We start from the raw sequence: 21,985 nt of genomic DNA, 5'->3' as shown, positions 1-21,985 counted from the left end.
ATGTACAGAGCCCCCCCCCGCTCTCCCCCATTTATATGTACAGAGCCCCCCCCCCGCTCTCCCCCATTTATATGTACAGAGCCCCCCCCCCTGCTCTCCCCCATTTATATGTACAGAGCCCCCCCCCTGCTCTCCCCCATTTATATGTACAGAGCCCCCCCCTGCTCTCCCCCCATTTATATGTACAGAGCCCCCCCCCTGCTCTCCCCCATTTATATGTACAGAGCCCCCCCCCTGCTCTCCCCCATTTATATGTACAGAGCCCCCCCCTGCTCTCCCCCATTTATATGTACAGAGCCCCCCCCTGCTCTCCCCCATTTACATGTACAGAGCCCCCCCCCCCCTGCTCTCCCCCATTTATATGTACAGAGCCCCCCCCCCTGCTCTCCCCCATTTATATGTACAGAGCCCCCCCCCTGCTCTCCCCCATTTATATGTACAGAGCCCCCCCCCCTGCTCTCCCCCATTTATATGTACAGAGCCCCCCCCCCTGCTCTCCCCCATTTATATGTACAGAGCACCCCCCCTGCTCTCCCCCATTTATATGTACAGAGCACCCCCCCTGCTCTCCCCCATTTATATGTACAGAGCACCCCCCCTGCTCTCCCCCATTTATATGTACAGAGCACCCCCCCTGCTCTCCCCCATTTATATGTACAGAGCCCCCCCCTGCTCTCCCCCATTTATATGTACAGAGCCCCCCCCTGCTCTCCCCATTTATATGTACAGAGCCCCCCCCCATGCTCTCCCCCATTTATATGTACAGAGCCCCCCCCCATGCTCTCCCCCATTTATATGTACAGAGCCCCCCCATGCTCTCCCCCATTTATATGTACAGAGCCCCCCCCCCCATGCTCTCCCCCATTTATATGTACAGAGCCCCCCCTGCTCTCCCCCATTTATATGTACAGAGCCCCCCCTGCTCTCCCCCATTTATATGTACAGAGCCCCCCCTGCTCTCCCCCATTTATATGTACAGAGCCCCCCCTGCTCTCCCCCATTTATATGTACAGAGCCCCCCTGCTCTCCCCCATTTATATGTACAAGAGCCCCCCCTGCTCTCCCCCATTTATATGTACAGAGCCCCCCCTGCTCTCCCCCATTTATATGTACAGAGCTCCCCCCTGCTCTCCCCCATTTATATGTACAGAGCCCCCCCCCATGCTCTCCCCCATTTATATGTACAGAGCCCCCCCCCCGCTGCTCTCCCCATTTATATGTACAGAGCTCCCCCCCGCTCTCCCCCCATTTATATGTACAGAGCTCCCCCCCGCTCTCCCCCCATTTATATGTACAGAGCCCCCCCTGCTCTCCCCCATTTATATGTACAGAGCTCCCCCCTGCTCTCCCCCATTTATATGTACAGAGCCCCCCCCTGCTCTCCCCCATTTATATGTACAGAGCCCCCCCCCATGCTCTCCCCCATTTATATGTACAGAGCCCCCCCCGCTGCTCTCCCCATTTATATGTACAGAGCTCCCCCCCGCTCTCCCCCCGCTCTCCCCCCATTTATATGTACAGAGCTCCCCCCCGCTCTCCCCCCCCATTTATATGTACAGAGCTCCCCCCCGCTCTCCCCCCATTTATATGTACAGAGCTCCCCCCCGCTCTCCCCCCATTTATATGTACAGAGCTCCCCCCCGCTCTCCCCCATTTATATGTACAGAGCTCCCCCCCGCTCTCCCCCCATTTATATGTACAGAGCTCCCCCCCGCTCTCCCCCCATTTATATGTACAGAGCTCCCCCCCGCTCTCCCCCCATTTATATGTACAGAGCTCCCCCCCGCTCTCCCCCCATTTATATGTACAGAGCCCCCCCTGCTCTCCCCCATTTATATGTACAGAGCTCCCCCCTGCTCTCCCCCATTTATATGTACAGAGCTCCCCCCTGCTCTCCCCCATTTATATGTACAGAGCCCCCCCCCATGCTCTCCCCCATTATATGTACAGAGCCCCCCCCCCCTGCTCTCCCCCATTTATATGTACAGAGCTCCCCCCCGCTCTCCCCCATTTATATGTACAGAGCTCCCCCCCGCTCTCCCCCATTTATATGTACAGAGCTCCCCCCCGCTCTCCCCCCATTTATATGTACAGAGCCCCCCCCCTGCTCTCCCCCATTTATATGTACAGAGCCCCCCCCCTGCTCTCCCCCATTTATATGTACAGAGCTCCCCCCCGCTCTCCCCCCATTTATATGTACAGAGCCCCCCCTGCTCTCCCCCATTTATATGTACAGAGCCCCCCCCTGCTCTCCCCCATTTATATGTACAGAGCCCCCCCCTGCTCTCCCCCCATTTATATGTACAGAGCCCCCCCCCTGCTCTCCCCCATTTATATGTACAGAGCCCCCCCCCTGCTCTCCCCCATTTATATGTACAGAGCCCCCCCCCCCCTGCTCTCCCCCATTTATATGTACAGAGCTCCCCCCGCTCTCCCCCCATCACCCTCACCCTCACCCCTCACCCTCACCCTCACCCTCACCCTCACCCTCACCCTCACCCTCACCCTCACCCTCACCCTCACCCTCACCCTCACCAGCCGCCGGAGCCGCAGCATTGTGTGTTTTGCCGTATTCACCCTTCTCTGGAGACGGACAGACTAAGAATGTCACGTAGCTCCGCCCACCTGCTCCCTATTGGCTGCTGGCTAACACGGCCCCCAATCCAGACTCATCCATTGGTTCTGAGAAGATAAAAAAGGAAGGTCGTGACCCCTAACCCCTGATAGTCTGAAGAGATTCATTACCGGGTTAGGTCACAACGACGCCTCAGGTGGCCATGATGACTCCTGGCGGAAATGGCGCCGGTGAGTAACCATGGTGACATAGACGGGCAGATCCTGCCGCTGGGCGTATCGTCCGCTGACCTCGCCTCCCCACCAATCACAAGACACACATGCCTCACGTGATATACACTGCTTCAAATAATGGCGGCGGCCGCTGAGGGTGAGGAAGTGGGGAACATGGACCGCGACCGGAAAGAGGAGGGGATGCGACAGGGCCCGCACCCTCCCCGTGCCCATACCGGCTACCTGTGCCCGTTTCCCCCACTTATACCCCTCACCTGTGCCCGTCTCATCCCCCGCCTATACCCCTCAACATCTGCCTGTCCCGTCCCCCCCGCTTATACCCCTCATCTGTGCCCGTCCCGTCCCCTTCCCCCGCTTATACCCCTCATCTGTGCCCGTCCCCCCCCGCTTATACCCCTCATCTGTGCCCGTCCCGTCCCCGCCGCTTATACCCCTCATCTGTGCCCGTCACCCCCCACTTATACCCCTCATCTGTGCCCGTCCCCCCCCGCTTATACCCCTCATCTGTGCCGTCCCCCCCCCCGCTTATACCCCTCATCTGTGCCCGTCCCCCCCCACTTATACCCCTCATCTGTGCCCGTCCCCCCCCCGCTTATACCCCTCATCTGTGCCCGTCCCCCCCCCACTTATACCCCTCATCTGTGCCCGTCCCGTCCCCCGCCGCTTATACCCCCTCATCTGTGCCCGTCCCCCCCCCGCTTATACCCCTCATCTGTGCCGTCCCCCCCCCCGCTTATACCCCTCATCTGTGCCCGTCCCCCCCCCCCGCTTATACCCCTCATCTGTGCCCGTCCCCCCCCCTTCCCCCGCTTATACCCCTCATCTGTGCCCGTCCCCCCCCCGCTTATACCCCTCATCTGTGCCCGTCCCGTCCCCGCCGCTTATACCCCTCATCTGTGCCCGCCCCCCCCCGCTTATACCCCTCATCTGTGCCCGTCCCCCCCCCTTCCCCCGCTTATACCCCTCATCTGTGCCCGTCCCCCCCCGCTTATACCCCTCATCTGTGCCCGTCCCCCCCCCTTCCCCGCTTATACCCCTCATCTGTGCCCGTCCCATTCCTCCTCCCGCTTATACCCCTCATCTGTGCCCGTCCCCCCCCCCCCGCTTATACCCCTCATCTGTGCCCGTCCCATTCCCCCTCGCTTATACCCCTCATCTGTGCCCGTCCCCCCCCCCGCTTATACCCCTCATCTGTGCCCGTCCCATTCCCCCTCGCTTATACCCCTCACCTGTGCCTGTCCATTCCACCTCCCGCTTATACCCCTCATCTGTGCCCGTCCCCCCCCCTTCCCCCGCTTATACCCCTCACCTGTGCCCGTCCCATTCCTCCTCGCTTATACCCCTCATCTGTGCCCGTCCCCCCCCCTTCCCCCGCTTATACCCCTCATCTGTGCCCGTCCCCCCCCCCCGCTTATACCCCTCATCTGTGCCCGTCCCATTCCCCCTCGCTTATACCCCTCATCTGTGCCCGTCCCATTCCCCCTCCCGCTTATACCCCTCACCTGTGCCCGTCCCATTCCTCCTCGCTTATACCCCTCACCTGTGCCCGTCCCATTCCCCCTCGCTTATACCCCTCATCTGTGCCCGTCCCATTCCCCCTCCCGCTTATACCCCTCATCTGTGCCCGTCCCATTCCTCCTCGCTTATACCCCTCATCTGTGCCCGTCCCATTCCTCCTCGCTTATACCCCTCATCTGTGCCCGTCCCATTCCCCTCCCGCTTATACCCCTCACCTGTGCCCGTCCCATTCCCCCTCGCTTATACCCCTCATCTGTGCCCGTCCCATTCCCCCTCGCTTATACCCCTCATCTGTGCCCGTCCCATTCCCCCTCCCGCTTATACCCCTCACCTGTGCCCGTCCCATTCCCCTCCCGCTTATACCCCTCACCTGTGCCCGTCCCATTCCCCCTCCCGCTTATACCCCTCACCTGTGCCCGTCCCATTCCCCCTCCCGCTTATACCCCTCATCTGTGCCCGTCCCTTCCCCTCCCGCTTATACCCCTCACCTGTGCCCGTCCCATTCCCCCTCGCTTATACCCCTCATCTGTGCCCGTCCCATTCCCCCTCGCTTATACCCCTCATCTGTGCCCGTCCCATTCCCCCTCCCGCTTATACCCCTCACCTGTTCCCGTCCCCATTCCTCCTCGCTTATACCCTCATCTGTGCCCGTCCCATTCCCCCTCGCTTATACCCCTCATCTGTGCCCGTCCCATTCCCCTCCCGCTTATACCCCTCACCTGTGCCCGTCCCATTCCTCCTCGCTTATACCCCTCATCTGTGCCCGTCCCATTCCCCCTCGCTTATACCCCTCATCTGTGCCCGTCCCATTCCCCTTCCCGCTTATACCCCTCATCTGTGCCCGTCCCATTCCTCCTCGCTTATACCCCTCATCTGTGCCCGTCCCATTCCCCCTCCCGCTTATACCCCTCACCTGTGCCCGTCCATTCCCCCTCGCTTATACCCCTCATCTGTGCCCGTCCCATTCCCCCTCGCTTATACCCCTCATCTGTGCCCGTCCCATTCCCCCTTCCGCTTATACCCCTCACCTGTGCCTGTCCCATTCCCCCTCCCGCTTATACCCCTCACCTGTGCCCGTCCCATTCCCCCTCCCGCTTATACCCCTCACCTGTGCCCGTCCCATTCCCCCTCGCTTATACCCCTCATCTGTGCCTGTACCTTCCCTCCCGCTTATACCCCTCACCTGTGCCCGTCCCATTCCCCCTCGCTTATACCCCTCATCTGTGCCCGTCCCATTCCCCCTCGCTTATACCCCTCATCTGTGCCCGTCCCATTCCCCCTCCCGCTTATACCCCTCACCTGTGCCCGTCCCATTCCCCCTCGCTTATACCCCTCATCTGTGCCCGTCCCTTCCCTCCCGCTTATACCCCTCATCTGTGCCCGTCCCTTCCCTCCCGCTTATACCCCTCATCTGTGCCCGTCCCCCCCCTTCCCCCGCTATACCCCTCACCTGTGCCCGTCCCATTCCCCCTCCCGCTTATACCCCTCACCTGTGCCCGTCCCATTCCCCCTCCCGCTTATACCCCTCACCTGTGCCCGTCCCATTCCCCCTCCCGCTTATACCCCTCACCTGTGCCCGTCCCATTCCCCCTCCCGCTTATACCCCTCACCTGTGCCCGTCCCGTCCCCCCCTCGCTTATACCCCTCATCTGTGCCCGTCCCCCCCCCTTCCCCCGCTTATACCCCTCATCTGTGCCCGTCCCCCCCCGCTTATACCCCTCATCTGTGCCCGTCCCCCCCCCGCTTATACCCCTCATCTGTGCCCGTCCCCCCCCTTCCCCCGCTTATACCCCTCATCTGTGCCCGTCCCCCCCCGCTTATACCCCTCATCTGTGCCCGTCCCCCCCCGCTTATACCCCTCATCTGTGCCCGTCCCCCCCCCCGCTTATACCCCTCATCTGTGCCCGTCCCCCCCCCTTCCCCCGCTTATACCCCTCATCTGTGCCCGTCCCCCCCCGCTTATACCCTCATCTGTGCCCGTCCCCCCCCTTCCCCCGCTTATACCCCTCATCTGTGCCCGTCCCGTCCCCGCCGGTTATACCCCTCATCTGTGCCCGTCCCCCCCCCCCTTCCCCCGCTTATACCCCTCATCTGTGCCCGTCCCCCCCCGCTTATACCCCTCATCTGTGCCCGTCCCCCCCCCTTCCCCCGCTTATACCCCTCACCTGTGCCCGTCCCATTCCTCCTCGCTTATACCCCTCATCTGTGCCCGTCCCCCCTTCCCCCGCTTATACCCCTCATCTGTGCCCGTCCCATTCCCCCTCCCGCTTATACCCCTCACCTGTGCCCGTCCCATTCCTCCTCGCTTATACCCCTCACCTGTGCCCGTCCCATTCCTCCTCGCTTATACCCCTCACCTGTGCCCGTCCCACCTTCCCCCTCGCTTATACCCCTCATCTGTGCCCGTCCCCCCCCCCCCCCGCTTATACCCCTCATCTGTGCCCGTCCCCCCCCCTTCCCCCGCTTATACCCCTCATCTGTGCCCGTCCCCCCCCGCTTATACCCCTCATCTGTGCCCGTCCCCCCCCGCTTATACCCCTCATCTGTGCCCGTCCCCCCCCGCTTATACCCCTCATCTGTGCCCGTCCCCCCCCCCCGCTTATACCCCTCATCTGTGCCCGTCCCCCCCCGCTTATACCCCTCATCTGTGCCCGTCCCCCCCCCTTCCCCCGCTTATACCCCTCATCTGTGCCCGTCCCGTCCCCGCCGCTTATACCCCTCATCTGTGCCCGTCCCCCCCCCCTTCCCCCGCTTATACCCCTCATCTGTGCCCGTCCCCCCCCGCTTATACCCCCCCCCCCCTTCCCCCGCTTATACCCCCTCATCTGTGCCCGTCCCCCCCCGCTTATACCCCTCATCTGTGCCCGTCCCCCCCCTTCCCCCGCTTATACCCCTCACCTGTGCCCGTCCCATTCCACTCCTCGCTTATACCCCTCATCTGTGCCCGTCCCCCCCCCCTTCCCCCGCTTATACCCTCATCTGTGCCCGTCCCCCCCCCCCTTCCCCCGCTTATACCCCTCATCTGTGCCCGTCCATTCCCCCTCGCTTATACCCCTCATCGTGCCGTCCTTCCCCTCCGCTACCCTCTGTGCCCGTCCCATTCCCCCTCCCCCGCTTATACCCCTCACCTGTGCCCGTCCCATTCCCCTCCCGCTTATACCCCTCACCTGTGCCCGTCCCATCCCCCCTCGCTTATACCCCTCATCTGTGCCCGTCCCATTCCACCTCCCCGCTTATACCCCTCATCTGTGCCCGTCCCATTCCCCCTCCCGCTTATACCCCTCATCTGTGCCCGTCCCATTCCCCCTCCCGCTTATACCCCTCACCTGTGCCCGTCCCATTCCCTCCTCGCTTATACCCCTCACCTGTGCCCGTCCCATTCCTCCTCGCTTATACCCCTCACCTGTGCCCGTCCCATTCCCCCTCGCTTATACCCCTCATCTGTGCCCGTCCCCCCCCCCCCGCTTATACCCCTCATCTGTGCCCGTCCCCCCCCCTTCCCCCGCTTATACCCCTCATCTGTGCCCGTCCCCCCCCGCTTATACCCCTCATCTGTGCCCGTCCCCCCGCTTATACCCTCATCTGTGCCCGTCCCCCCGCTTATACCCCTCATCTGTGCCCGTCCCCCCCGCTTATACCCTCATCTGTGCCGTCCCCCCCGCTTATACCCCTCATCTGTGCCCGTCCCCCCCCTTCCCCCGCTTATACCCCTCATCTGTGCCCGTCCCGTCCCCGCCGCTTATACCCCTCATCTGTGCCCGTCCCCCCCCCCTTCCCCCGCTTATACCCCTCATCTGTGCCCGTCCCCCCCCGCTTATACCCCTCATCTGTGCCCGTCCCCCCCCTTCCCCCGCTTATACCCCTCACCTGTGCCCGTCCATTCCTCCTCGCTTATACCCCCTCATCTGTGCCCGTCCCCCCCCTTCCCCCGCTTATACCCCTCATCTGTGCCCGTCCCCCCCTCCCTTCCCCCGCTTATACCCCTCATCTGTGCCCGTCCCATTCCCCTCGCTTATACCCCTCATCTGTGCCCGTCCCATTCCACCTCCCGCTTATACCCCTCATCTGTGCCCGTCCCATTCCCCCTCCCGCTTATACCCCTCACCTGTGCCCGTCCCATTCCCCCTCCCCGCTTATACCCCTCATCTGTGCCCGTCCCATTCCCCTCCCGCTTATACCCCTCACCTGTGCCCGTCCCATTCCACCTCCCGCTTATACCCCTCATCTGTGCCCGTCCCCCCCCCTTCCCCCGCTTATACCCCTCACCTGTGCCCGTCCCATTCCTCCTCGCTTATACCCCTCATCTGTGCCCGTCCCCCCCCCTTCCCCCGCTTATACCCCTCATCTGTGCCCGTCCCCCCCTTCCCCCGCTTATACCCCTCACCTGTGCCCGTCCCCCCCCCCCCGCTTATACCCCTCATCTGTGCCCGTCCCATTCCCCCTCGCTTATACCCCTCATCTGTGCCCGTCCCATTCCCCCTCCCGCTTATACCCCTCACCTGTGCCCGTCCCATTCCTCCTCGCTTATACCCCTCACCTGTGCCCGTCCCATTCCTCCTCGCTTATACCCCTCACCTGTGCCCGTCCCATTCCCCCTCGCTTATACCCCTCATCTGTGCCCGTCCCATTCCCCCTCGCTTATACCCCTCATCTGTGCCCGTCCCATTCCCCCTCCCGCTTATACCCCTCACCTGTGCCCGTCCCATTCCTCCTCGCTTATACCCCTCACCTGTGCCCGTCCCATTCCCCCTCGCTTATACCCCTCACCTGTGCCCGTCCCATTCCCCCTCCCGCTTATACCCCTCATCTGTGCCCGTCCCATTCCCCCTCCGCTTATACCCCTCATCTGTGCCCGTCCCATTCCCCCTCCCGCTTATACCCCTCACCTGTGCCCGTCCCATTCCCCCTCGCTTATACCCCTCATCTGTGCCCGTCCCATTCCCCCTCCCGCTTATACCCCTCACCTGTGCCGTCCCATTCCTCCTCGCTTATACCCCTCATCTGTGCCCGTCCCATTCCCCCTCGCTTATACCCCTCATCTGTGCCCGTCCCCATTCCCCCTCCCTCGCTTATACCCCTCATCTGTGCCCGTCCCATTCCTCCTCGCTTATACCCCTCATCTGTGCCCGTCCCATTCCCTCCTCGCTTATACCCCTCACCTGTGCCCGTCCCATTGCCTCCTCCCTCGCTTATACCCCTCATCTGTGCCCGTCCCATTCCCCCCTCCCGCTTATACCCCTCACCTGTGCCCGTCCCATTCCCCCTCCCGCTTATACCCCTCACCTGTGCCCGTCCCATTCCCCCTCGCTTATACCCCTCACCTGTGCCCGTCCCTTCCCTCCCGCTTATACCCCTCACCTGTGCCCGTCCCATTCCCCCTCGCTTATACCCCTCATCTGTGCCCGTCCCATTCCCCCTCGCTTATACCCCTCATCTGTGCCCGTCCCATTCCCCCCTCCCGCTTATACCCCTCACCTGTGCCCGTCCCATCCTCCTCGCTTATACCCCTCATCTGTGCCCGTCCCATTCCCCCTCGCTTATACCCCTCATCTGTGCCCGTCCCATTCCCCCTCCCGCTTATACCCCTCACCTGTGCCCGTCCCATTCCTCCTCGCTTATACCCCTCATCTGTGCCCGGCCCATTCCCCCTCCCGCTTATACCCCTCATCTGTGCCCGCCCATCCTCCTCGCTTATACCCCTCATCTGTGCCCGACCCATTCCCCTCCCGCTTATACCCTCACCTGTGCCCGTCCCATTCCCCCTCGCTTATACCCTCATCTGTGCCCGTCCCATTCCCCCTCGCTTATACCCCTCATCTGTGCCCGTCCCTTCCCTCCCGCTTATACCCTCACCTGTGCCCGTCCCATTCCCCCTCGCTTATACCCCTCATCTGTGCCCGTCCATTCCCCTCGCTTATACCCTCATCTGTGCCCGTCCATTCCCCCTCGCTTATACCCCTCATCTGTGCCCGTCCATTCCCTATCGCTTATACCCCTCACCTGTGCCCCGTCCCCCCCCCCGCTTATACCCCTCATCTGTGCCCGTCCCATTCCTCCTCGCTTATACCCCTCACCTGTGCCCGTCCCATTCCCCCTCCCGCTTATACCCCCTCACCTGTGCCCGTCCCGTCCCCCCCGCTTATACCCCTCACCTGTGCCCGTCCCATTCCCCCCCGCTTATACCCCTCACCTGTGCCCGTCCCGTCCCCCCCGCTTATACCCCTCACCTGTGCCCGTCCCATTCCCCCTCCCGCTTATACCCCTCATCTGTGCCATCCCATTCCCCCTCCCGCTTATACCCCTCACCTGTGCCCGTCCCGTCCCCCCGCTTATTATACCCCTCACCTGTGCCCGTCCATTCCCCCTCCCGCTTATACCCCTCATCTGTGCCCGTCCCATTCCCCCTCCCGCTTATACCCCTCACCTGTGCCCGTCCCGTCCCCCCTCGCTTATACCCCTCACCTGTGCCCGTCCCTTCCCTCCCGCTTATACCCCTCACCTGTGCCCGTCCCCCCCCCGCTTATACCCTCATCTGTGCCCGTCCCATTCCCCCTCGCTTATACCCCTCACCTGTGCCCGTCCCATTCCCCCTCCCGCTTATACCCCTCATCTGTGCCCATCCCATTCCCCCTCCCGCTTATACCCCTCATCTGTGCCCGTCCCCCCCCCGCTTATACCCCTCATCTGTGCCCGTCCCATTCCCCCTCGCTTATACCCCTCACCTGTGCCCGTCCCATTCCCCTCCCGCTTATACCCTCACCTGTGCCCGTCCCGTCCCCCCCGCTTATACCCCTCACCTGTGCCCGTCCCATTCCCCCTCCCGCTTACTACCCCTCACCTGTGCCCGTCCCATTCCCCCTCGCTTATACCCCTCACCTGTGCCCGTCCCCCCCTCGCTTATACCCCTCATCTGTGCCCGTCCCATTCCCCGGTCCCGTCCCCCCCGCTTATACCCCTCACCTGTGCCCGTCCCATTCCCCCTCCCGCTTATACCCCTCATCTGTGCCCGTCCCATTCCCCCTCCCGCTTATACCCCTCATCTGTGCCCGTTCCATTCCCCCTCCCGCTTATACCCCTCACCTGTGCCCGTCCCATTCCCTCTCGCTTATACCCCTCACCTGTGCCCGTCCCGTCCCCCCTCGCTTATACCCCTCACCTGTGCCCGTCCCTTCCCTCCCGCTTATACCCCTCACCTGTGCCAGTCCCCCCCCGCTTATACCCCTCATCTGTGCCCGTCCCATTCCCCCTCCCGCTTATACCCCTCACCTGTGCCCGTCCCATTCCCCCCCGCTTATACCCGCCTCACCTGTGCCCGTCCCGTCCCCCCCCGCTTATACCCCTCACCTGTGCCCCGTCCCGTCCCCCCCGCTTATACCCCCTCACCTGTGTCCGTCCCATCCCACCGCTTATACCCCTCACCTGTGCCCGTTCCATCCCGCCCCGCTTATACCCCTCACCTGTGCCCGTTCCCCCTGCTTATACCCCTCACCTGTGCCCGTCCCGTCCCCCCCCGCTTATACCCCTCACCTGTGCCTGTCCCGTCTCCCCCGCTTGTACCCCTCGCCTGTGCCCGTCCCCCCCGCTTATACCCCTCGCCTGTGCCCATCCCCCCCGCTTATACCCCTCACCTGTGCCTGTCCCGTCTCCCCCGCTTGTACCCCTCGCCTGTGCCCGTCCCCCCCGCTTATACCCCTCGCCTGTGCCCGTCCCCCCCCGCTTATACCCCTCACCTGTGCCCGTCCCGTCTCCCCCGCTTATACACCTCACTTGTGCCCGTCCCCCCTGCTTATACCCCTCACCTGTGCCTGTCCCGTCCCCCCCGCTTATACCCCTCACCTCCCCCGCTTATACCAGCTTCCTGGATGTGCTACAATCAGCCCATAAGAAAACACTTAGGCTGAGGCCCTCACACACCCTGGGCCTCTACTAATCACTCCCTTCCCACTAATCCCCCTGGTGCTTGCTCCTCTTCCTTACGCTGCCTCCACCCCTCCCAGCGCCTGACCCCCATCCTCCCTCACCACCATCCCCAGTGCTCACCCCTCTTCCTCCAAGCTCCCCCCAATGCTCACTGCCCCTTCTCCCTTTCACCCCACCTCCTGATTCCCGCCCCTCCAAGAGTGCATGCCCCCTCTTCCTCCAACCCCACCCCCTTTAGTGGTCTCCATTCTTCCTCAACTCCTCCCTCCATCCCTGCTCTGCTGCTGCCTGCCCCTCCTCCTTTTCACTCCTCCCCTACACCCCCCCACTGTGCCACCCCGCCTCTTTTTCTCTGCAGTACTTTCCCCTCCTTCTGCCACCCCTAGTGCTTAGGCCACCCTACCCCGGCCCCCATTGGTGCTCACTACTCCACCTCCTTCTTACCTCCCACCCCGATGTGTGCCCCTTCTCTTCCTCCGATAGTCCCTCCCCTCCCCTCTCTCTTCCTCGATAGTCCCTCCCCTCCCCTCTCTCTTCCTCCGATAGTCCCTCCCCTCCCCTCTCTCTTCCTCCGATAGTCCCTCCCCTCTCTCTTCCTCCGATAGTCCTTCCCCTCTCTCTTCCTCCGATAGTCCTTCCCCTCTCTCTTCCTCCGATAGTCCCTCCCCTCTCTCTTCCTCCGATAGTCCTTCCCCTCCCCTCTCTCTTCCTCCGATAGTCCTTCCCCTCCCCTCTCTCTTCCTCCGATAGTCCCTCCCCTCCCCTCTCTCTTCCTCCGATAGTCCCTCCCCTCCCCTCTCTCTTCCTCCGATAGTCCCTCCCCTCCCCTCTCTCTTCCTCCGATAGTCCCCTCCCCTCCCCTCTCTCTTCCTCCGATAGTCCCTCCTCCCCTCTCTCTTCCTCCGATAGTCCCTCCCCTCTCTCTTCCTCCGATGGTGCCCTCCCCTCTCTCTTCCTCCGATAGTCCCTCCCCTCTCTCTTCCTCCGATGGTGCCTCCCCTCCCCTCTCTCTCTTCCTCCGATGGTCCCTCCCCTCCCCTCTCTCTCTTCCTCCGATGGTCCCTCCCCTCTCTCTTCCTCCGATGGTCCCTCCCCCCCCCCATCCCTGTATGCGACTTATGATGATTTCTTGCTATTTTAGGTGCGGATTTGGATACGTCGTTGCTGAGCTTTGAAAAGCTGGACCGCGCGTCCCCAGACCTGTGGCCGGAGCAGCGTGAGTGTCTGGGTTGTGGTCACTGCCTCTGGGTGGGGGGGGGTTGATTGGGGTGTACGCTGCTTTTTGGGGAGGGGATGTGGTGTCCCGCTGCTCTCCTGTGGGTGGGGAAGTGTCCTCTAGTCTCCAGGGGGTGTCAGCTGCTCTTCTCTGGGGGGAGGGTGAATGTGGGGCCCACTGCTTTCTGGGGAGGGGAGGTTGGATTTCGCTACTCTCCCTTGTGGGGCGAGGGTTGGCATGGGGCCTGCTGCTCTCCTGTGGGGAGGGGAAGTGTCTTCTGCTCTCCTGTGGGTGGGGGGGTCCTCTGCTCTCCTGTGGGGGGGGGGGGGGGGGTCCGCTGCTCGTGTGTGTGTGTGTGTTTGTGTGGGGGTGGGGGTGGGGTCCGCTCTTCTCATTGTAGCCCTCTTGTCTTTGTCTCCTGCAGTACCCGGCGTGGCAGAATTCGCAGCCTCCTTTAAGAGTGTAAGTATGCGCCCCTGTGCCTGGGGTTGCGCTTGTGTCTGGGGGGACAGGCGTTGCTTGGCACAAATCCCCTCACTGCCCGTTCTTCTGCTTGACCTCTAGGCCTGTGACTAGTCGCAGGGGCATTCCCTCCTTTCCATTCTCTTTCCTAGAAATCTTGCGGCTCATTTCGACACTGCACGTTTCATAGTTTTTTTTTTAAGGTTGAAGGGAGACTCTAAGGGCGGCTTTGCACGTTGCGACATTGCACGTGCGATGTCGATGGGGTCAAATCGAAAGTGACGCACATCCGGCGTCGCAGTCGATATCGCAACGTGCAAATCCTTTTTGATACGATGAACGAGCGCAAAAGCGTCGTTATCGTATCATCGCTGCAGCCTCCGACATTTCCATAATGCCGGTGCAGCGACAGGTGCGATGTTGTTCCTCGTTCCTGCGGCCGCACACATCGCTGTGTATGAAGCCGCAGGAGCGAGGATCATCACCTTACCTGCCGCCGGCTGCAATGAGAAGGACGGAGGTGGGCGGGATGTTTAAATCCTGCTCATCTCCGCCCCTCCACTTCAATTGGGCCGCCTGCTGTGTGACGTCGCTGTGACGCCGCACAACCCGCCCCCTTAGGAAGGAGGCGGGTAGCCGGGCAGAGGGGACGTCGCACGGCAGGTATGTGCGTGTGAAACTGCCGTAGCGATAATAATCGCTACGGCAGCTTTCACTAGATATTGCACGTGCGACGGGGGCGGGACTATCGCTGCAGCATCGGTAACACATTGTTACCGATGTCGCAGCGTGCAAAGCCCGCCTAAGTCCATCCAGTTCAACCCGTAGCCTAACATGTTGATCCAGAGGAAGGCAAAAAAACCCCAATGTGGCAAATAAGCTCCAATGGGGAAAAAACTTCCTTCCTTCGTCCACATCCGGCAATCAGACTAGTTCCCTGGATCAATACCCTGTCATAATATCTAATATACATAACTGGTAATATTATATTTTTCAATTAATGCGATCAGGCTCTGCTTAATGTTAGTAGTGAATCCCTCATTACAACATCATGCGGCAGAGAGTTCCATAGGTCTCACTGCTCGTACAGTAAAGAATCCTCGTCTGTGGTTATGATTAAACCTTCTTTCCTCAAGACGTAGCGGATGCCCCCGTGTTCCAGTCGCAGGCCTAGGTGTAAAGAGATCTTTGGAAAGGTCTCTGTACTGTCCCCTCATATATTTATACATTGTGATTAGATCCCCCCTAAGCCTTTGTTTTTCCTAATTAAATACCCCCCAAGTTTAATAACCTGTCTTGGTGTTGCAGCCCCCCCCCCCCCATTCCTCTAATAATCTAGGTCGCTCTTCTATCTACCTGTAAGATTATGCTATTTATAACCTTCTATACTTTTGCTAACAAGAAAAGCATCCATTCCTCTCTTACATTCATTCAGTGAGTTTGCCATCACCACTTCCTCAGGAAGAGTTCCAGAGCCTCACGTGATAAAAAAACGGGATCTGCACTTTTAAAGGGGTTCTAGGCCCCGCCCACTTCAAATGCCAGACGCCGGTGCAATGTCCCCCCACCATCACCTCGGTTACACTTGTATCTGGCGCGCTGCCCTGGCGCGCAGGTCGCCCTCGCCTGTGGCGCGCTGCCCTGGTCTCCCTCGCCTGTGGCGCGCTGCCCTGGCGCGCAGGTCGCCCCTCGCCTGTGGCGCGGTGCCCTGGTGCGGAGGCGGCCCTCACCCGGCATTCTGTCATGTGACAGGGGGCACCGTTGGGGTCTCTGCGGTTCCTTCATCACCACCGCGGTGCAGTAAGTCTCTCGCTTTTTGTCTTTACAGCCGATTGCGAGTTCCCCTCCTAAGTGGATGGCGGAGCTGGAGCACGACGACATGGACATGCTGAAAGGTAATGCCGGGGCCGGGCTCATTGTGGGGGACGCTCCCGGCACTTGGGGCGCCCCCTGTCTCTGCTAACACAGCACTTTCTCACAGAGTTGGGGAGTCTCACAATTGCTAACCTGATGGAAAAAGTCCGGGGGCTGCAAAACCTGGCCTATCAGCTGGGGCTGGAAGAATGTAAGTACCCTGCAACAGCAGAATAGTGACCGCAGCTCTGGAAGATAAGACACAATGTAACAGCAGAATAGTGACCACAGCTCTGGAGGATAAGACACAATGTAACAGCAGAATAGTGACCACAGCTCTGGAGGATAAGACACAATGTAACAGCAGAATAGTGACCACAGCTCTGGAGGATAAGACACAATGTAACAGCAGAATAGTGACCACAGCTCTGGAGGATAAGACACAATGTAACAGCAGAATAGTGACCACAGCTCTGGAGGATAAGACACAATGTAACAGCAGAATAGTGACCACAGCTCTGGAGGATAAGACACAATGTAACAGCAGAATAGTGACCACACAGCTCTGGAGGATAAGACACAATGCAACAGCAGAATAGTGACCACAGCTCTGGAGGATAAGACACAATGTAACAGCAGAATAGTGACCACAGCTCTGGAGGATAAGACACAATGTAACAGCAGAATAGTGACCACAGCTCTGGAGGATAAGACACAATGTAACAGCAGAATAGTGACCACAGCTCTGGAGGATAAGACACAATGCAACAGCAGAATAGTGACCACAGCTCTGGAGGATAAGACACAATGCAACAGCAGAATAGTGACCACAGCTCTGGAGGATAAGACACAATGCAACAGCAGAATAGTGACCGCAGCTCTGGAGGATAAGACACAATGCAACAGCAGAATAGTGACTGCAGCTCTGGAGGATAAGACACAATGCAACAGCAGAATAGTGACTGCAGCTCTGGAGGATAAGACACAATGTAACAGCAGAATAGTGACCGCAGCTCTGGAGGATAAGACACAATGTAACAGCAGAATAGTGACCACAGCTCTGGAGGATAAGACACAATGTAACAGCAGAATAGTGACCACAGCTCTGGAGGATAAGACACAATGTAACAGCAGAATAGTGACCGCAGCTCTGGAGGATAAGACACAATGTAACAGCAGAATAGTGACCACAGCTCTGGAGGATAAGACACAATGTAACAGCAGAATAGTGACCGCAGCTCTGGAGGTGAGTGGAGGGTAAGACGCAATATGATGCCACAATTTCAGATTGTGAGTGGAATATGCCACCAGTGCTTTGTGTTAGCCCCGGCCCCCTTCTTTGCGGCTCTGTGGTCTCCAAACCCCCCCCCCCGTCCTCTGACTCCTCTGATCAGGTCATGAGCAGTGTGATGGCAGCAGACCGGCTTCCTGGGGGTTGTAGTGCGCAATGGCGGCTTTTCAGTAGAGTCTTGGTGTTTTCTGTTTCTGCTTTTGACCCTTGGGGTGGCTGCGCTTTCTACTGTCCAGAGACTGACCGGCAGCACACACTGTGATGGACGCAGGGTGACCGCAAAAAATCGATGTCGGAATTTTGTCCGTCTGGACTCCACAAAACGATTCCCCTTTCCAGATATTGAGAGAGACAAAATTTGAGCTCGATCAAACGACGTTAACCCCTGCCGCTCGTCCCTCAAAGTTTGAAAAAATCCAAATTTTTGGCCAAAAAGCTGACATATGGAGCCATAACTCCAGAACGGTAAATAATAAAAAACACGCTTAATATCTCAAAAGAAAGCTAATGTTGTTCTTGAAAATGTATATTTTATACATAATTGTTATTTTAAGTCCAACTGAGTTACAACAGCTTTTAGCCCCAAGAACGTGACCTGGTACCACTAGGAGCAGACTTCATATATTTTGTTATTAAGTGATAAATTTTGGGGTTTTTTTGGTATATTTTTGAGTTTAAAGTAGAAATATAACAAAAAAAACAAGTAATACTGAGAAGTCTAATGACATTTTTTATTTTAAAATATTAAAAATGAGATATATTACATACAAACCAGACACAGAAACGCTCCAGACGTAGCCCCCTACATGAGCTGATAATGTCATAGTCATCTATTCTAGAGCTTTTGTTGCAGTTTTTGAAACGTCAGAATCTAATGCTCGGCATTTGCTTACAACTTGCAGGACATGTTGCTTTTGTTCTTCATCTTTTGTCAGAAGGTCGGTAAAGTCGGTTATTAATTTAACCCCGCGCTCAGCCATATCATTAACTACTTTTAATGTTGTGACAATTTTCAATCCTTCTTGGAAGTCATTATTTTGAGGCCGGGTGTTTGGATTTTGTCTTAGGAAATCTGTTTTTATATTAAATCGGTCAAAGAATGTAAATGTTTCTTTGGTCAGTAAATTTACCAATCCTCCAACGACCTCTTTTAATTTTTCTTTCCTAACTTTTGGATTTACAACCCTCACGTGCTCTGACGCTTCATCTGTGCTACTGAGCAATTTATTAGCCATTAACAACTGTTCATCGTCTGTAATGGTGGGATCAAAAACGATAATCCCACAACTCTGCATTCAAATACCACAAATGGTTGGAAAATGTGGTCAGGGCTATTTCTGCAATGTCGTCACATTCTTCATAGTCTAATAGACTATGCAAAATACCGAAATCTTGCTTTGGTGCAAGATGAGCTTTTGGAGCATTGAACCAAGCTTTACAATAAATTGTAACTAGGAAAACCAGAAATGGCAGCACAGAACTTTCTTCTTCTTTAGACATCTTGGAGAAGAAGAGAAAGAACACGATCAACCGTCCATAAGGTGAAAAAGAATTCTTTATTGACCAGTGCTGAGTGGACACACAGATAAAATATATTAAAACACCAAACAAGAACCAACCGGCAAGAGAAGGTCACAATAAGTACCAAACGCCAGACCTTGGAAAGGCATTAGATGGCAAATGATGATAAATATATTGGCATACGTGTAGATCTAAAAAAATGTAAACACATATGTATATCTCACACACCACATATGTATCCCAAATATAACTTTATACCACTAGTCCGTGTTGGAAACATTAGTAACATCAAAAAGGTCAAGCAGGCATGAAATGCTTGATCATATATATAATGTGGGTGCGTGCTACAATAATAGCCAATGTTACAATTACTGCCTTCTCCAAAGTCTGGTACAATTCACGTGATTAAGATTATAATAGTGCACGCCACTATGTGCTGAGGGCCAACACTAGTGTGTTATATCTTCACCACTACATAAAGGGATACAACGGGGATGATGCATGCATCCCATAGGAATAACTGGCTCAAATGAGCCCATCACAAGTAATACAGGTAGTGGTAAAATAATATATACACACCTGTATAAGCCCAGAATGGCAAATAGTTTACTGCATATAGCAGGATGGAAAATGGTTGAGCCAAAAGGTGAGCCTACCCAAAGATGGCGGTGGCTAATGCTAATACAAGCCCAAAGCGGCGACAGAATTAACCACAAGTGTGCATGAATGACGTGATTACGATTATAGTGATACACGCCACTATGTACTAAGGGCCAACATTTGTGTGCAAATCTTCATCACCACAACAAAGAATACAAGGGGGATGATGTCATACATCCCATAACATAATTGGCCCAAATGAGCCCGTCACATGTAATAAGAGTAGTGGATGAACGACATATACACACCTGTATAAGCCCAAACCGGCAGGTAATTAACTGCCTATGGCAAGGTAAAATATAGTTAGGCCAAAGGATAGGCTCACCCAGAATGGCGGAGGTTAATGCTGATAATGCACGGAGCGGCAACAGAGCTTACCACGTGTGTGACAGGATATGGAGAAACCAAGCCGGAAGGTCCGCCTACCCGACGGGCCGTTTCGGCAACCGCCTTCGTCGGGGGGGTGGAGCTATGCTGTCAGGCGGCTCAGATAAGGAGCGCGTGTACCAATCAAGATCCGGCACCACTTTCGTGACGCACTGCGTTGCCATAGCAGAACGCGACGCCAGCCGAACGCCGCATCAAGGGCCGGTGACGTCAGATCACACCATGTGATCCGACGACACCCGCCCCCCTCAGACACAGCAATCCGGAGGACGCCGCGCGCAAGAACGGCACGCATGCGTTCAAGTGGTCCGCATGGGGATCGGTTGTAAAGCATGTAAAGAGTAATCATAATGCATAGTAAAGAGGGGATTCTCACAGAGATCATAATATGCATTAACATATGACAAATAGGACACACATATGATAGATCACAGTTTGGATCTCAAAGCTATTAATTGCAGCGGTTCAATAGCCAACCAATATACTGATTGAGGAAAAACATACAGAACTATGGAGGTATCCGAACTATAATAGCAGAGGCATGATCATATAGCGGCAATAGTCAAGATAAACAAAGGACCATATAGTTATAAACAAAGACCATATGGAATGTGACATATTGCATTACACGCACATAGAATACATATAAACAAAGTTTCTTCTGATATATATAATATGCATATAAGAAGTAGAAATCCAATTCCACATGCGTGATGATAAGCATGGGGAGGGAAAAAGGGAAGGGGGGGGAGGACCAGTGGTGATTCAGTTACGCAGGTGGATATGTATCTAATATGATGTATATTGATGTCCCATTACCTCACTTCCGGTAGGCGGATTGATTGCCGCCCTGGGCCTGTGGCTTGGAGCGTGCACATTAGCGTGTAGCAACGGTCCCGCCCTCGATATGACGCACTTCCGGTTTATCGTTGCGAGACCGGAAGTGCGCGGTGGGATCGTAGCGTGGACGCTGTTTTGCGTTCCACGTGTACACGAGGTTGATGCAGGAGGTGGCGCCATCATGGGACATCAATATACATCATATTGGATACATATCCACCTGCGTAACTGAATCACCACTGGTGAGTCTCTTAATTGACCTGTAATCCTTATTGGACCGTTACCATTTATATACCCCTGTATCACTGTGGCTCTGGTTCCCTTATGTTATTCTGGGAGCGAGGGCTTAGGACCTCTGGCCTCTATCTAAAACACCGGAGTCCCCTGATGAGTCTTATATGATGAAACGCGTCGGGACGTCGCTAGGATCGGTGTAGGGGTATATAGAGAGGGCCAGCTGTGGTCTGTCCTTGTCAGGACAGAAGTTTGGGCAACAGGTTTAATTTATCTCCTAGGTTTATGTAGGGGTCAGTGACAACCTGATGACATAAAGAGGACCTACACGGAGGAGATCCTGATCTGCCCTAGACCACTGAACATGGGTGAGATTGTTCCCATTTATTGGTATATTGAGCAATAGTAATTGTACTGGTCTTTCCACTGAGGACCAATATCTAGCTCTTGATTTAGGTATATTGAGTTTTTCTGATTATTTTTTCTTCCCTAGCAAGTGGACCACTGTCCCACGGGTTGATATAATCCACTCAATTTATGATTTATGTATTTTGTGTTTTTTTGTTGTGTTTGTTATACATTATTGACTCCTTGTGCTACAACAAGTTATTATCTTAGATCCCAGAGCACTGGAGTTTCATGGTTACACGTATCCCTCTTGGGCTTTTAATATTTTAGAATTAAAAGTTAAATTTTAGCCTCTTATTGCTATATTCACTATTAATTGATAAGTGGCCTCCCTCTGTTTGAGGTTTGCTGACAGCACTTCTTTGAGCTTGTCTTCATCATCCGTCTCTAAGAAGCAACAAAAAAAAGACTATAAAAACTTGTCGTTTTAGCAGAATAGTAATAATACATAGGTACTAAATTACCTACTTCTAATTATCAATAGGTATTATTTTAAGAATATAAACTCAATCATAAAGATGCCAAATGATGCTCTCATGTACAATGTTCTTTCAGTTATAATGAAACTATTTACTTGATTATCTACTTTTTAGAATAATAATAATAATAAAATAAACTCACCAATATCAAAAGTTTCTTCTTGGATTTGTCGGTTCATTTTTGCAAGTTCCTTTTGCGCCTTGATTTCTTCAGCTCGAGACAACTTGAGATCCCCTCCAGCCATGGCACCTGGGCCCTTCTGCCTCTGTTTCACGAGAAACGCCTTATCTTCTCCCGATTTCATCAGAGGCAAGGCATCTTGTTGAACAATATCACAGAGATCATTCAACTTCTCAACAAACTGTTTAAATTTGTTCTTGGCCGTT

General features: G+C 56.2%; 1 protein-coding gene across 1 annotated transcript; it reads left to right on the top strand.

The window, feature by feature from the left end:
* Positions 1-2,877: 2,877 nt before the first annotated feature.
* LIN52 (lin-52 DREAM MuvB core complex component) lies at positions 2,878-21,236 on the top strand. Its single transcript, XM_075333611.1, has 6 exons — positions 2,878-2,944; positions 13,388-13,462; positions 13,887-13,924; positions 15,753-15,819; positions 15,906-15,989; positions 21,205-21,236. Exons 1-6 carry the CDS (start codon positions 2,926-2,928, stop codon positions 21,234-21,236), a joined length of 315 nt encoding a protein of 104 aa, XP_075189726.1. The 5' UTR covers positions 2,878-2,925.
* Positions 21,237-21,985: the final 749 nt, after the last annotated feature.

This window comes from Anomaloglossus baeobatrachus, unplaced genomic scaffold (genome assembly GCF_048569485.1).
Source record: "Anomaloglossus baeobatrachus isolate aAnoBae1 unplaced genomic scaffold, aAnoBae1.hap1 Scaffold_999, whole genome shotgun sequence".
NCBI classification, from domain to species: domain Eukaryota; kingdom Metazoa; phylum Chordata; class Amphibia; order Anura; family Aromobatidae; genus Anomaloglossus; species Anomaloglossus baeobatrachus.
Note: the sequence above shows the minus strand (reverse complement) of the source record. Positions and strands in the feature narration are given on the sequence as shown.